At 41.3% G+C, this 16,008-nt stretch overlaps 1 protein-coding gene across 1 annotated transcript; it reads left to right on the top strand.

Moving 5' to 3' along the window:
- The first annotated feature begins 1,263 nt into the window (after nucleotides 1-1,263).
- Nucleotides 1,264-15,654, top strand: MATN3 (matrilin 3). Its single transcript, XM_039568613.1, has 8 exons — nucleotides 1,264-1,387; nucleotides 3,020-3,589; nucleotides 6,399-6,521; nucleotides 6,952-7,074; nucleotides 7,606-7,728; nucleotides 9,617-9,739; nucleotides 13,236-13,343; nucleotides 15,140-15,654. The coding sequence occupies exons 1-8, from the start codon at nucleotides 1,264-1,266 to the stop codon at nucleotides 15,193-15,195; spliced, it is 1,350 nt and encodes a 449-aa protein (XP_039424547.1). The 3' UTR covers nucleotides 15,196-15,654.
- The last annotated feature ends 354 nt before the right edge of the window (nucleotides 15,655-16,008 follow it).

Genomic DNA, 16,008 nt, shown 5'->3' with positions numbered 1-16,008 from the left:
GCCCAGTGCTGGTGGCAGCTGCGCTGTTTCCACATTCTGAGGAACTGCACTGGATCTGGACTCCCAGAGACACTCCAAACCCAGGGCATCTTTAGATGCTGCCACAGCCCGCTTAAGCGTGACTGGAGGAGGGGGGGATATGAAACATCACTCTGGTTTTGTGTGGTCTAAGAACCACAGCTGAAGTTGTTGGGCAGTTGGGTGCTGCTCAAATATGGATTCCAGCCCACTCTGCTCTGGATCCCTCTCCATTGAGGGAGTGTGTGTGTGTCTGACCACGAGTGGGCGAAGAGCTCCTGCCAAGGGCTGGCTATTGAGACTATCTAAGTGGGTGGCGGGCCATGTGGGTGAGCAGTTTTTGGCAGCAACAGGCCCTGCCTGAAATTTGTCTGGGGTGTGTGTGCATGTGCTCCTGCTCAAAAAGCTGTAGTCTCTTCTGGGCGAGAAAAGCCATTGTACTACCCTGGAGCCCTGTCCTGTGGCTTTGTCCTGCTTGGAGGGTGGTGGTCCCTCTTCCCTGCTGTTGTTTGCAGCCTTTGTGAATGTGATGGTGGCCTCTTCTACTCTGCCTTTGCGGTAGAACTTGCTGAAGTGAGTCAGTGCCTGCCTGATACTGTACAGCTGGTGGGTTGGTGGTTCCTCTTCTAAATCAGGGCTTCCTGTTCCCCTGATGGAGGTGATGGGAGAGAAGATGATTCTGCAGTACAACGGGGTACAGATTTGGCAAAGGTGTCTTCTGAAGCCCTGTGCTGGAGATCAGGGTGCCTTTGTGCCCTAAGCTGTGCTTTCCGTTGAAGCTCACTGCAGCTTCCTGCAGGAACTGGCAGGAGTTCCAGTGCCAGGAACCAGACAAAATGCTCTTGGTCAGATTTGGCAACAGAGCAGGCAGTCCCTTGTGCCTCGGTGATCACACTGGGAGCTTTTTCTCCCGTTCTTTTCAAATACTGCCCTGGAGACTGAAATGCAAAATTAGCCTGGACCAAACACTTCTGGTGAAAGAAAAACGGAGTCTCAGTTCCCCCCTGCGCCCAGGTTTGAACCTTGCCCAGGCCCTGCCGCACGTTCCCAACGAGGAGCTCTAATCCTCGCCCCATTCCCTCTCCCGGCGGCTGAGCGCCCGTCGGGGCGGGGGAGCGAGGGCCACCGGCCCGCCCTGGGGAGGAGGCGGCGGGGGCGGCCGATGCCCCGTCGGTGTCCCGTCCCCCTTCCCCGGCCCGGCAGCTTTAAAGGCGGCGCGGCGGGTGCGGGGCCGGCGGTGGCACCATGGGGCGGGCGCTCGGCATCCTCGGCTGCTGCGTGGCGCTGGCGCTGCTGCCGCTGCCCGCGGCCCCGCGGGGCCCCGCGCTCCGCCCGCGCCGGCAGCCGCGCCCGGGCGGCCCCTCCGCAGGTACCGCACCCCGGGGACACCGCGGCCCGCCCGCTCCGCGCTCCGCTCGCTGCTGCCCCGAACCCCGCGTAGCTCTTCCCTGCCTGTGCTCATTGCTCGAAACATTTTTATTTCAGACTCATGGAAGGACCAGGTTGCTGAAAAGCTTTTTGTTCTTCTTACTCTAAAAAAGAGAATTCTTCTACCTACAAACTCTGCATTGGGTCTTTTTACTTTCTCTTCTTTCCTTTTTTTTAGGACAAACATTTTTTTTTTCCCTATGTCTTAAGCTACGGATGCATGCACTAACATTTCTTCATATTTTCTCAGCTTCCCAAAGGCAAAATTGAGTTCCAGGATGCATATAGAATGATATAGAATATACCTGGATGGGATCCTAGATTCATCTGGTCTATTACTCCATCCAAAGGCAAAATCAACTCTGCTGCTGTGCTTCCTGAGGGAATTTGTGCCAGTTCATTTTTTCCCTCTGTTTTCACTTGAATCAGAAAAAAAAGTTTCTAACACCTTGGAAAAAAAAAAAAAACCAAGGTGCTGTTTTCACCTCTACTTTTAAAATACATCTGGAGATTTTTTTTAATTTTCAGCTGGAATGGAATAATAAAAGTGAACTTGATAGTAGCCAGGAGAGGTGTGTCAGGTTCCCAAAACAGCCTTCAAGGTGTGAACTCAAACTGAACACCTCATATTTTGCTATTTAATGCACTGGTGAGCCAGAATGTCTCTTTTATAGAAATACTCTTGTTTTGGGTTGTCCATTTTTCAGCTGCAAATCCAACCTTGATGATAGAAACTAAGTACATGGTACCATCAGTGTCAGGACATGGTATCAGGACTGGGAGGGTGCATTTCGGCTGTCTGCTGTCATTGTCTTAATTGTTTTTTCTCTTCCTAGAAGTGATGCTTGTCTCTGATCTGAGCTATGGCTTTTCTGCTTCTGTCTAGATTTATATGGCAGTGAGGAATTTTGGAAATGTGTGTGTAAATGTTCATTTTTACATGTAAAATTACTTCATAACTAATTTCACTTTTTTCTCTGTTCTACAAGCCTTAAAACAGTAAAAATTTCCAAAGAAGCTTTTTTACAGCATCATTTGTGTCTTTTTCCTGTTGACCTTTATTTTTCTGTTGTGTATTTTGGATTGTTACTTGCAAACAAGAAATAATTCCTAATTAGCAGTTTATATTTTTACTATGCTAAAAAATATTAAGATTTGTTCCCTGTGTGATCTACTCAGATGTTTTGCCATTTTATTTCTTTATCTTATAAAAACTGGAATTCAGGCTTTATGGAAATAAACAGTAAGTACATTTATATATAATTGCTCCATGTCTGTGTTGGCTGTTACATGAAAACTGCAACCCTTTGTTTCAAGGATAATTAGACATTTTGAGGGCTCAAATGTGCACCTATCTATTAATGCTTAGAAAAGTTCAGTTATTTATTAATTATTAAAATTAATATTTAAGAATATCTAATGTGTTGCTCACTATCATTTGAAGCCTCTTCATAAAGAATCAACCAACATTATCTGGTAGGAGCAGTTTGCCATGACAGCACTCACTGCCCTTGGGTGAGAGCTCCTGTCCTGTGTAGGACACGACTGAAGCATTTTCCTTCCTTCTTGGCAGACACTGCCTGTAAGAACCGGCCCCTAGACCTTGTCTTCATCGTAGACAGCTCCCGTAGCGTCCGACCTGAAGAGTTTGAGAAAGTGAAAATCTTCTTGTCAGAAATGATCGATACCCTGGATGTTGGTGAAAGAACAACGCGTGTGGCGGTCATGAACTACGCGAGCACTGTCAAGGTGGAGTTTCCCCTCCGGACCTACTTTGACAAAGCCTCTCTGAAGGAGGCTGTGTCTCGCATTAAGCCCTTGTCTGCTGGCACAATGACTGGCCTTGCCATCCAAACTGCCATGGATGAAGTCTTCACCGAGGAAATGGGCACCCGGCCAGCAACCTTCAACATCCCCAAGGTGGTCATTGTTGTGACAGATGGTCGGCCACAAGACCAGGTTCAAGATGTGGCGGCAAGCGCCCGGACAGCTGGCATCGAGATCTACGCGGTTGGGGTAGACCGGGCGGACATGCAGTCCCTGAGGATAATGGCCAGTGAGCCCTTGGATGAACACGTCTTCTATGTGGAGACCTATGGTGTGATCGAAAAGCTGACATCCAAATTCAGGGAGACTTTCTGTGGTAAGGGGATTGGTCCAAAAGAGTAGTGTAACTTGGCTCCTTTTGACTTCTGCTGTGGTTCCACTCCCTAAGAAAGAAGTTTTTAATGAGTGTTATGTATCGCATCTAAATATTTCCTTTACCATCCATTGGGCAAACAAGCCAACCCTTTTTTTCAGTTGAGGCCACGTAATGGCCTTTCATTTCAAATAGTGACCTTATTGCAGGTAACAGACCTGACTTGAGTGGACCTCCTTGTGCAGTTGGTCAGATTTACTGCAAAAGAAATCACAGCAATTGGATGAGGTTTGACTGCATATATTTACTAAATGACTGAAGAGCTGTGCAGGCTGCTCATTTCTTTTTCCATCTCGCTGGGAAGCAAGGAGGGTGGGAGTGTGGAGCTGAAGGGATTCCTTATGGATCAGAGTAGGAAAATCAGTGTGGCAGGTAAACCACTACACTGGCTTGAGCAATGTGGTGCAGGATTAAGTGCCCAAACACAGTTTTAGGCCATCTCAGGACGGGCTTTCACTCATAGGCTCTGCTGGGTTTTTCCAGTGTGCCAGGCTCACATATCCCTCTGTTTCTCTTCAACTTGATTTAGACAAGGAACTCTGGGACGAGATGAATTAACTTTACTTTTTCAGGGCTGGTCTTGTAAAAATGCTGTATGTATTTGGTTTAGGCTAGAACTTCACTAACAACTCTAGGCCAGAGTGAGCTGATATTGTCATTTACAGGGAAAAAAGGTCATCTGGAGTATTTAGAACTGCCTATAGATAGCTGTGACACAGCCCTAGTCACAAAAATCAAATGACAACTTTTCAACAGTTAAAAAACTTGTGCAAAGCAGTTTTTTCTAGTAAATTTCTAAGAAATTTACTTTAAAATAAGTCTCCAGCAAGTAATAGGTAAAATCAGGCGTAAATAACATTGTAAGAAAATTAAAATAACAGCCACTGTCTTGGGAACTTGGTTGGCAGTGTATTACTTTTTTATTTCAGAGCCTTACTAAAAATTACCACCACACCTTTTGAGTAGGTTTAGAGTGAATAGACCTCTTTCTCTAGGTATGAAATACATGTGTAAGACCATCTGCAGACAGGACACTTTGCCCAATAATTAGCATAGGAAATGCCTTGAGGTTTGGCTTGACACCATGTTGTGCTGCTGATGTGACCAGATCCTCACAAGTGCCCACCTGGCTGGACAGGTATGTGTGCTGTGAACATGGCACTCATTTCCACCTATGTTCTTGCCAAAGCAAGTCCTTTCATAGCAGCAAAGAAAAAAACTCTTCTTCTTAAGAATAAACTTAAGAATTTTTAAAGTAATAATTTATTTTTGTACTTAAGAATAAACTTAAGAGTTTATTGTGCTGAAGCACAGAAATTATGCACCTGCAAGACTGGAGGATAAATCAGAGAGCTCACACATGTACACTTCCAGTGTAACTCTGAGTTGCCTGCATGCCGTTTGCCAGAATCTGTGGGATTAATGAAAAAACCAGGGTGAAGGAAATAGTCTTTAAAAAGACTACTATAAGCCAAATGAATCTAAGAGGGTCTTGTAAGACAGTGTGGTAAACTGGGTCCCTTTCCAGCTCTAGAGTGCTTTTTGGTAAGAAATCTGGACTCACCAGTGACAATTAGGATTTTCTTTGGTTTGACCAAGGCAAATAAATTTGTTTGTAGGGTGAACAGGAAAACTAATGTTCAGGAGAAAAATAGCTGGCCAAGATCTTGATGCATTGAAAGCATTATTCAGCATGAGACCATCTCAGAGATGGAAAATCTTAGCCTTGAATTGCTGTCCAACTCAGGGACATTTGACTTTCCTACCACAAAAATCTGACCACTTGAGTCTGAGCTTCTCACTTATGCTTGAAAATATCACCTAGAGATTTTGTTCATAAATCATGGTGATTAATTCTCTTATTCCCAAGGGTGTAGCACAATGAAAAGGTGCTGTCTTTGTTTCAAATTTGTTTTTACCAAGACAAGACAACTCTATCAGCCTTTTTAGCGGACTTCTAAATCTTACTTGTTTTAGAAAATGGGAAATGTTGCCATTTTGTTGCCACAAAATTGCCTTCTTTTCAGAAATACATGAGAAGGTTCAAGCACTCTTGCTTCTGATTTCTTATCTCACCAGTATTGCTTTGGAGATTGATTTTACCAGTAGTCCATATCCACACTGTAACTACTAATAATCTAAGTAAAATCTCAGGTAAAACCAGATTTGTCTTCCCCTTTCTCTCTCTAATCTTTCTTTCCGTTTTTATTTTTTTGTTTTATTTTATTTTATTTTTAAATTTAATTTAATTTAATTTTGCTTTCTGTTGCATTTCAGTTTATCTGGGAGTTTTTTACAGAGCAGCAGGAATTCATAGATTGGGTTCTGTGCAGGTGAGCTGAAGTTCTTAAGCCAACAGACAGTGATGTATTTTAGCATTATTTTAACTGGCTGTCTGTAATAGAAAGGGACTGGATACAAAGAGCCAGACGGTCCTTTTCATTGCTGAGCTCTCACTTCCAGTGTAATGCTACTAAATGCTTAGAACTCTCCTTGTTGAACCCTTTTCAGGGCATCTCTTCTCCTGCCACCTCAGGTGGTGAGTTATTTCCGTGCGGTTTATGACCTCTCTCTCCTGGCTACAGAGGTGCAAAGGAGGCCTGTAACTTCTTGTGACAGCAACACAGCACTGACATTTACTACCACTAATCCAGCAAACAGTGCAAGATATACTTCTGTAAGCATGAATGATTAATGCCTTTTCCTTTCCTCTGGGATGACTGAAGCACCTCTCTGTCAATGCCCTTTGTAGCTGTGAACGTGTGTGCCCTGGGGACCCACGGCTGCCAGCACGTCTGTGTGAGTAACGGGGCATCCTACCTCTGTGATTGCTATGAAGGATACACCCTGAATCCAGATAAGAGAACCTGCTCAGGTATTATTCCTTTGGAAGATGAGTTCAAATAGAAAAAAAAATAAAAATTTTACACTATAATTGAATTTGAGATGCTACTTGTGTGCTTCTGTTGAAACAGCAAACATCTGTATCTTTTTCAATAATAAAAAATCTAGTAATGAATAATAAATAAAACTCAACTGCAAGTAATGGTGAGATGTCGTTTGATTCTATCACCATCCTTTTTATTGTGCTTACAGATCCATTCATGGGCCAGATGCAAAAACAAAGTCTTCAGATGTAGATACTGTATAGATATTTTCTCCTACCACTTGTTCTAGTTCCTTCAACTACTATTGCCATTTCTGAGCTGATTCCAAACTGAAATATATTAAAAAAAGTGAATGTTCACTCCATTCCAAACTACTTGCTATTAACAATGAATTGTTTCTCTAACATGCCTTACAAGCTGTGGACATGTGTGCACCTGGGAGGCACGAGTGTGACCAGATCTGTGTGAGTAAAAATGGATCCTATGTCTGTGACTGCTATGAAGGCTACACCTTGAATCCAGACAAGAAGACTTGCTCAGGTAAGAAAGGCTACTTGAATATATGAAACCCATGGAGATATGGACATGTTTTCTGTGAGTTACCCTAAAATGAGAACTCAGCTGTAGTCTTTCCCCTTGGTTTCAATAACAATAACATTGCATTTTTCTTTAAATTTGTTGATTAAAAAATGCAGTTTGGCACTTACCTACCATTTTATGGTCTTCACAGAATTCCATAAACATCGCTTAGCTGCTCAGTCTGACATGGGGCAAATTACTGCTTATCTCGTGGGTTTTTAGGTTCATCCTTACTGGGGATGTACAGGACTGCTGGAATTGCTGATGAAAGACAGAACTGCATGAGATGTGATGTAGTCATGTCTTGCAGTATCTACCTCCTCCATTAAATAATTAATAACTGAATTCAGCTGTCTGCAGCATAATATAATAATGTAGTAGGACATTGGTTAAATTGTAATTAAAGTGTAATTACAAATGTTGAGCATTTAAAACAGTGAAGTGTCTGGGAGGGATTAATAGGTTTCTTTTCTAAACCATGGCTCACCACAGCCATGGACATGTGTGCACCTGGAAGGCATGACTGTGCCCATGTCTGCCTGAGTAATGATGGATCCTACAGCTGTGGCTGCTATGAAGGATACACTCTGAATCCAGACAAGAAGACTTGCTCAAGTAAGATCTGATTAAGGAAAAATTGTGTTCCACTGAAAGGAAGTAGCTTTTAAAAAGCCAGCTAATTTATGTTATTTTTCTGATAAATTATCTCAGAGTTTCTGTACAACCCCTGAAAACTCAGGGCAACTTTGTTTTTTCATATGAACAGTAGTAATTTGAGACCCTTGGCTAGGCTACAGTTCTGTGAGGCTTGTATTTGGTAAGATTAATATGCCATTTGGCATTTCCTTGAGGACTTCACAGTATTTTCACACCTATGGAGCATGAACTGCCATATCCAATACATGATGTGTACCATCTCTGTCAGAAAACTCTTCAGTAAAGCAGCATAATGAATGAGGGAGAGCATGGACTGTGCTGGAAGAGAGATTGGAGTCTGTATCATCACGACTGTTACTGCTCTTTCTGGTGGATGTGTTTGGACCTTAAAAAATATTGCAGCCTTAGAGCTCTAGAGGATGGAGGGTAATGTTCCTTCTCAGTGCTGGTCTCTTGTGAAGAGAACAAGAGCATAGATGTAGCTGGTACTCAGGGATGTACACATAAGTATATATTATCTACAGATTAATATCTATTCTATACTGTCTTCACTTGATTATGGTTTGATCTTCACTCTGAATTTCTTTGGATGTCTCACTGGTTATTTATATAGGGAAAATCCTTTTTTTTCTACTTCCACTACAATCCTTTTCCTTACTATATTTTGTGTGACCAAGTGTTGAACTTAGGCTTCCAGTTCCAGGAGGTTCCTAGGCAAATCTCTTCAGTTAAGTCACAGTTCTCACATTGCAAAAAGGTGAAGTCACAGGGCCTGAGTATTCTTCCTGCCTAGGTTAGGAGCTGATTTTGTAAATATGGTGCCTAGGATTAGCTCTTAGCTGGCATTATAGAGAGGCAATAAATATGTGAGGGAATGTAAATTCAATTAGGTCTTCCCTTTGGGACTCCAATCCCAAACCTCATTTCATTGCACCGATTCTCCTCCTGCATACTCAAACTTTAAATTATTTTCTTCACATGCTTGCTTTTTTTTTTTCTTTTGAATCTCATTTTGCAGTATCCTGCTAATGATTTCCCAACCATTCATGTGTTTGTGACAATTACATCACAAAGATGTGCAAAAATGATGCAAAAATAGTCTAGGTCTGGGAGAGGGTATTTTTTCCTTTTCCTTTTTCCTTTTACTTTTCCTTTTTTTTCTTCTCTTCCTTTGCTTCCCTTTCCTTCTTCTTTCTTTCTCTCTTTCTCACTTTCTTTTCTCTCTCTCTTCCTTTCTTTCTCCATCCTTTATTTTTTCTTGTGCCTTACTGGGCCTCCTTACTGCAAAGATATCCAAATACAGGAATTCCTTCTCAGCTTGTCCTTCCAGAATTGACATGTTAAATTTGGCAGAAAACAGCAGCCTCACACATAAAGTGCCCACTTTGTAACTGGCAGTGGGTGTCACATCTTTTTAGCAGCCACATACACCTTTTTGTTTATGGTCTTCTCACTCCATAGAACAGTGTCTTCTCCAACTCAATAAAAGCTGAAGTAGTGCCAAATAGTCTCTTAGAATCAAGGTATTTGATTTCTGAAGTTGTTGGATAATTGTTTTGTAAATGCATCACTTCTAGTTCCATTCCTTTTGCCATCTGTTTGTTACAGCTGCAAAAAAGTGTTGCCAGTATTTCAAAACTTGTACTAATTTTGTGATGTTGATAGCCGGATAAAAACACACTCTCTGCACCCTGCTCTGGTTAATAGCATGCTGACATGCAGTAAAAGCATCCTGGTTTGCATCCAAATGAAGATACATTCACAAATGGGAATCACTACGAGCAGCTCTCAAGGCTGAAGTTTGGACATTGATTAATATTCTTCTCCTCTGAAATGCCTCCCTCAGCTGCTGACATGTGTGCGCCTGGCAGGCACGACTGCGAGCAGGTCTGCGTGAGGGATGACCTGTTCTACACCTGTGACTGCCACCAAGGCTACACCCTCAACCCAGACAGGAAGACATGCTCAAGTAAGAGCAGATTGCTGATCCCTTTCCCCCCATGCCCTCCTCAGCTAAGTGCATGTATTGAAATAACTCTCATTAGCACAGTAATATATTTGTATCTGTTGGAGGAACTTTCATGTGCATCCAGGTGTTAAAAGACAGCTCTGTGTCACTCTGCCTTGCCCATTTTGAGCAAAATTCAGAGACACAAAGGATTTTATATGTAACAATGTTAGTAAGTACTCACCATGCAGTCTTTCTCAACTTATAACTTAAGGCCTTCCCTAATTTATGCAATATTGAGAAAACCCAGAACTGAGGAATTGTTGAAGAGAGAAGGGGTTAGTCACATGCCTTGCAGTATTGTGGAATGTGTGTACCACCATGCAAGACAGTTTGAGGTGATGTCCTCCCCTCCAGGCTGAATTTCATCTTGCTGTTCCTTTCTTTAGCTTCTCAGTGGCTTTGTGCTACAGTAAAAATGTAATAATTTCAGAAGTGTTTCTTTCCTTCCCGGTCTCCTTACTGTAAAGTTTTTGTGTACTGGAAACCTTTCCTAGTGTGCCTTTGGAGCTCATGTGGCATTTCACATCTGGTGGGGTAAGGCACCAGCTGGGTCAGAGTGAGCAAGGTCTCAGGTATCCCTTGTATTAATTAATGTATTAACCCCCAGTAAGACAATTGCTGCTCCAAGGCAAAATCAGTTACACAGCTCAGTAGTTCCTGGTAAGATTCACAGAAGAAGAAGGCTCCCAGCATGGAAAAGCATTGCCACTGGGAAGCATTTAAAAATGTTATCTTGTTTTTGGATAACTGCCTCTCCAAAGCACATCCTGTGTGAACTGATGTATGTGCACCAGAAACCCATGACTGGAAGCAGGTCTGTGTGAGTGGATCATACACCTGTGACTGCTATGAAGGCTTTATCTTAAATTCAGATGACAAAACATGCTCAAGTAATAATTTCATGTTGTGTTTTTTTCTGAATATGCTTATTTATTGAAGCACCTCTTTTTAATGTGTTAAACATTTTTAATGTCTTTGAGAAATGGTCTATCAACTCACAAGCTCCCAGGAAGCACAATCCCTTTTCATTCTTTTATGCCTCTTTCCATGAATATTTTGAGCTAGTTTGGTCCTTCTTGTTTAGTTATAACAATTACTGTATTTAAAATTAGTTTAAGTTTAATGTTGCCTCTTACCTATTGTTACACATTTAAGGACTCACTGTATTTAGAAATATAATCTGTCATAATCTGCATTCCTTATGAAACGGGAATAATTGGCGGTGTTGGCAAGGCAGGATTCTGGGGCACCTGTCTCTGGGAAGTGAGTCTCCATTGCATACCACCATTTGGAGAGTGGCTGTGGGGGTCCAGAGGGGAACAATACTCAGGTTAGAACTACTGCAATGCTAAACCTTTTATTCTTGCCCACTCCTCCAAGATGAGTGGGGCAAGCATGAACTCACCAACTGTTTTCTCTTCAGATGGGCAATACTGGGATCAAATGTTGGCAGAACCGCTCCACAGTTTGATGTAGAATCCTAAGTTAGGCTGGGTTGGAAGGGCCATCAAGAGCTACCTAGCCCAGCCTTTGGTTCAGAGCAGGAATAACCTGGCATCATATCAAGTGGCTGAAGACCCTGTGTAAGAGCACAGTTATAGGTGGATATAGACAAACACCATCTGCAAAAATAGTTTCTGGTTGGTCCGGACTTGAACACAAAGGCAGTGTAAAAACACAGCTTTAGCATGTTTTTTGTGACTTGTTGGGCACCCCAGTGGCAACAGGAATGCCCCAGATTTTGAATATCAAATACTGGAAGACTCTCAAATTCACAGGACTGTGGAAGAATTCAGAGTACTCTTGGACAATTGCCAGAGTTGGTTGGAAAAGTAATTTTGTTACATCAGACAAAATCCAAGGAGGATCTGTATCTGTCACTGGAGAATTTAAATGCAGACATAAAAAGTTAACTGGCAGTTGGTTGGAAACCAACCGTGCTGGTGTGATGTTTTGAACTGGCCTTCCTCCAGCTGACTCTTGAACAGCTCTTCTTTGTACATTGACCATAAAGCCGGTGGAATGTTCCAAAGAGGGGAACTGGACAAATACAACTTCAGTGGAATCAAGGAGACACCAGTTTCAACACTGGCTTTAAGACAAATGAATTTCTTCACTGCCAGAACTGCAGACTCATAGATTTTAGGTTTTGCAGTTTCCCTGCAAGAAAAAAAAGAAGCCAAAACAATCCAGGAAAAAAGGGAAATGTACTTGAATATAATATTTTTATTGTTTTACTGTGACAATGCTCACACACTTTGTTTGGCATTGGTGAGCTACGCATTTATATATCTAGAGAAAAAAAAGATTAATATGCTGTTGCTACCTTTGCAAGCAATGAAAAAACACTTAGGAGGGGGTGGGTATTATATACAGGTAAGAAGGGGTGGGTATTATATACAGGTAATACCTCTTGATAACTTGTTGAAAAAGTATTCATAGGGTGGGTCTCTTTTAGGAAGGCTTTGCCTTTGGAAACTTATTATTCCTGTCTCAGATGTATATGGTAATCTCACTAGCTACCTGTGCTGCAGTAGCTGTTGATACATTTGTTCTCAACCTTCAGCAAGTGGTGCAGCCTTAACTTACTTATTTTATGGAGTAGGTGAGGTTAAATTGCCTTTCATGCAGCTAAGAACTCACAGTCTTCTGCTGATGCTTGACATTAGTATACTACAGTGAAATTGTTGTCTCTCTGAACTCGTTGTCATCATTGCTGGTTTTTTTGTGAATTATGGAGAAAAAGGAATTCTTGAGGACAGCTGAGGCTGGTCCCCTGTAAGTTTGGAAGACTGAGGTCAAGACCTAGGAACAGATTCAATGGAAGCACTGTGGAGTATAGCAGTGCTTGCTTTCTCTTTCTGAAGAGACTGGTGACTTCTCTGTCATACTAACTGGCTCTTCCAGTGATACTGCTGTGACTTTCTGCTAGATTTTAAATTCACTTGGGCCTATTTGAATGATGTCATTCCCCCCATCTATATTCATGTGACATTGGAATGGATTTGTGTCCACCCTCTTGAATCAAGATAGATATTCCCTATGCATGCATATTGCCAATGTTAGAAACCAAGAATACTTGTGGGGTGACACAATTAAAGTTGATGGGGAGGCTGGTTGGTCTCTGCAGCCAGCCCCTTTTTTTTTTTTGCTCAGTAATGGTCTAATTTAAAGAGTGTAGAACATCCAGGTAGGCAGACGATGAAATCACTGCTCTGCCTTCTTCTTGGTTAGTTGAGCTCTCTCTTGCCTGTCCTGGACTATGACACTCAGGTCTCTGGCTACACACAAGCCCCTGTTCATTGCTGTCCCTCCTTCCCAACTGCCCTGGCTTGCAGTGCTTGCTGTAGTCTCACAGCATGGATTCGACTCCTTCCACAGAGTCAAGCATTTTCTTGGGATTTAAATGTTCAATAATTGTAATAAAAATACTAAATGCTGTTTTCTCTCTTAGGAGCCATAACGAGCAGTCTTGTAACAACTGAAGAGTCCTGTAAGTGTGAAGCCATAGTTGCCCTCCAGGACTCAGTGACCTCACGCCTTGAAGCTCTGTCCTCAAAATATATCCTTTTTTTTACATGATCACCTGCATTTAGCACTTTACTGGTATTTTAGAGGTAACTGTTTTGACATAAACCAGGGAAGAAATATCCCTCAAAAGAGAAAGTATTTTCAGGGTGATTTTAGAAATATTATGGAAAAAAATCTTGTTTGCAAACATGACTATATTTTCACACTTCACTGAAGAGCAACATGATACAGATAAAATAAATGCATATACCCACATTCCCTAGATTACTTATACCATGTTGAACATCAAGCACAGGTCTACTCATAATTCTTCTGGATGACTTTTACTGTTACATCAAACACTGAGTTCTGACCCCTCTTATTATGCCCCAAAATTTTAGAGACAACTTCATGTGTGACAACAGTCCCATTAGCTGTGGTATTCCTCTGCATCCCACCTCCACAGGCACTGTCCCAAGTGATTTTCAAGCACCTTCTTTTCTCTGGAAATGTGTGAGCATATTAGTATCCTGGGATACAGGAAAATGGGAGAGCTGCAAGGCAGGGTGCTGAGGCTGGAGCCTCTGGGCAAGTGTTGGGTCCAGAGGAGGTCTGAGGTGCTGGTGGGTGGAATTTGCCAGCTTTGTTTGCTGCAGTGCCGTGTCTGCAGCCGTGAAATGTGGCCAGCCCCCGCATTAGACATTTCACAAACATGTGGGAGAGAAAAAAAACCATCCAACCACCAAGGAGAAAGTGGTGAACTCTGTGTTACCACAGCAAGCCTGCATGCTGGAATAAATGCCCTCAGATGACATGGCAGGAACTAATAACTGGAAATTAAAGCGAGACAAACCGTGGTACATTATAAGGTACAATTTTTAGGAGTGGTTGGTCACTGTTACAATTTACCAAGGACTGTGGCAGATTTTCTTTGCTGAAATTTTTGAGACTTAATGTTTTTTTCTGTTAAAGGTGCTTTAGTTCAAATAGGAATTGATTGAAAGGAGCATTATGTCTGTGGTTATCATCCTGATCCCTGGGGATTCACAATCAAGGAAGAGTGGGATATTTAAGATTAAAAAAAAGGAGAGTAAACTAGTGAGTTTTATACATGAACTCATCATTTACATAGATAAAATAACTTTCCAGTTTGCCAAAGTTTCTGAAAGCCAAATGAAAACTTCTGCCAAGGACACAAGACTTTCCCAGTTTTTCAATAAATTCAAAGTTATTTTTATGAGATCTAACTGCACATCCCTCTTCTTGCAGTGTGCTTGGAGTTCAGTTTATCTGCCTGGGAAAAGTGAGGGGAAGAACTCTGATTTTCCTGGATTATAATATATAATTACAGGGACTCTAAGTAGTTAGAACTGAACACCAAGATATTTAAACCTGTAATGTCATCTCAGTACTAGCACATCCTTCAGAGATCAATCTTTCTGCCCCAAGAGTTCATGTTAAGGAAGAAAATGTTGTGGGTTTAAGTTAGGAATAGACTTTATTATAAAGAACTGAGTCTTTCTTTCAAAGTTATTCTTTGATGGGCCATTTCTATCCCTAGCATCCTTTCAAGACAACCTGGAAAACACAGCAGAGACCATCACCTGCTGATCTTCATCCCTGAATATCACCTGATCCAACTCCTTTTTAAGAAATTAGGGTGGTTGAGATTATTTGGGAAGATGCCAGATCTTGATGGAGCTCTAAAGCATTTGGAAATCTCTATTTCAAGCATGTATTGACCTCATCTAGAAAACAGACTGCTTTTTGAAAATGCAGCAATGAAAAAGACTGTAAATAAAACAAACATTATAGACATCTATTTTATTGCCCTTAACAACTGACCACTAGAGGAAGTGTCTGAGAAGCTGCAGGCATATCAAGACAGACAGCAGATTGTCTAAGCTATCATTCTGGTTGATTTTAAAATAATCTTTCAGAATCAAACCTTTTTATTGTTTTCAGCAAGCTTTATTTCACTGCACAGCTTACAAAACAGAAGTTGGTTTATTATTATTGACAAATGTCAAGAAGACTTCAGGAAGACAATAGTCTTGAAAATACAGTGACCCTGAGATCTTCATATACAGTCACTTTATAGCCACGAAGCTACCCATACCTGCTGTGCTTCAGTCTGTACTGCAGATACTGCTGTTCTGTAGTAACTGCATTTTTTATTCTCTTACTTCAAAGTAAATACAAAAAAAAAAAAAAAAAGAATGGACACAGTATATCACATTATATAAAACTTTGAAATGGCAAGGCAGAACGAAAAAATGTGCCCATGTCTTCTTTCCATTAAACTGGAAAGTAAGTTGGGATCTTGTAACTTATTTTAATAAAATACAATATGATATGCAGATTGATGTTGTAAGTTATTTTGTATTCAACTTAAATGGTGTGTGTTATGAAATAAAGGGTTTAAAAAACACAAGGAAACAACACCTCAAAGATAAAGGAGGCATAAATGGAAGAATTAAACAGAAAACTGCCCCAAGTCACATGTTTGGAAAAAGAAGTATTTTATTTTAAAACCTAGAAGTAATTGAAAATATAAATAAAAGATTTAACAGTAATTTCAAGTATTAATAATGTTTAACATGTAGAAGAATGAAAGATGTCCTCCAATTTAATATTTTTACCCTGCAAGATTTACTTATGTTATTAGACAGTCATTCCTGTTGTCATTACACAAACTTTACTGACACTTCACTTGT

This window comes from Corvus cornix, chromosome 3 (assembly GCF_000738735.6).
Source record: "Corvus cornix cornix isolate S_Up_H32 chromosome 3, ASM73873v5, whole genome shotgun sequence".
NCBI classification, from domain to species: domain Eukaryota; kingdom Metazoa; phylum Chordata; class Aves; order Passeriformes; family Corvidae; genus Corvus; species Corvus cornix.
This window is presented reverse-complemented; position numbering and strand designations above follow the sequence as displayed.

Bases quoted from the DNA above. Each gene is read 5' to 3' on its own strand.
- MATN3 (XM_039568613.1), top strand. From the start codon at position 1,264: ATGGGGCGGGCGCTCGGCATCCTCGGCTGCTGCGTGGCGCTGGCGCTG. The intron at 3,590-6,398 runs GTAAGGGGATTG...TGCCCTTTGTAG, and splicing joins ATTCAGGGAGACTTTCTGTG to CTGTGAACGTGTGTGCCCTG. The intron at 7,729-9,616 runs GTAAGATCTGAT...TGCCTCCCTCAG, and splicing joins AGACAAGAAGACTTGCTCAA to CTGCTGACATGTGTGCGCCT.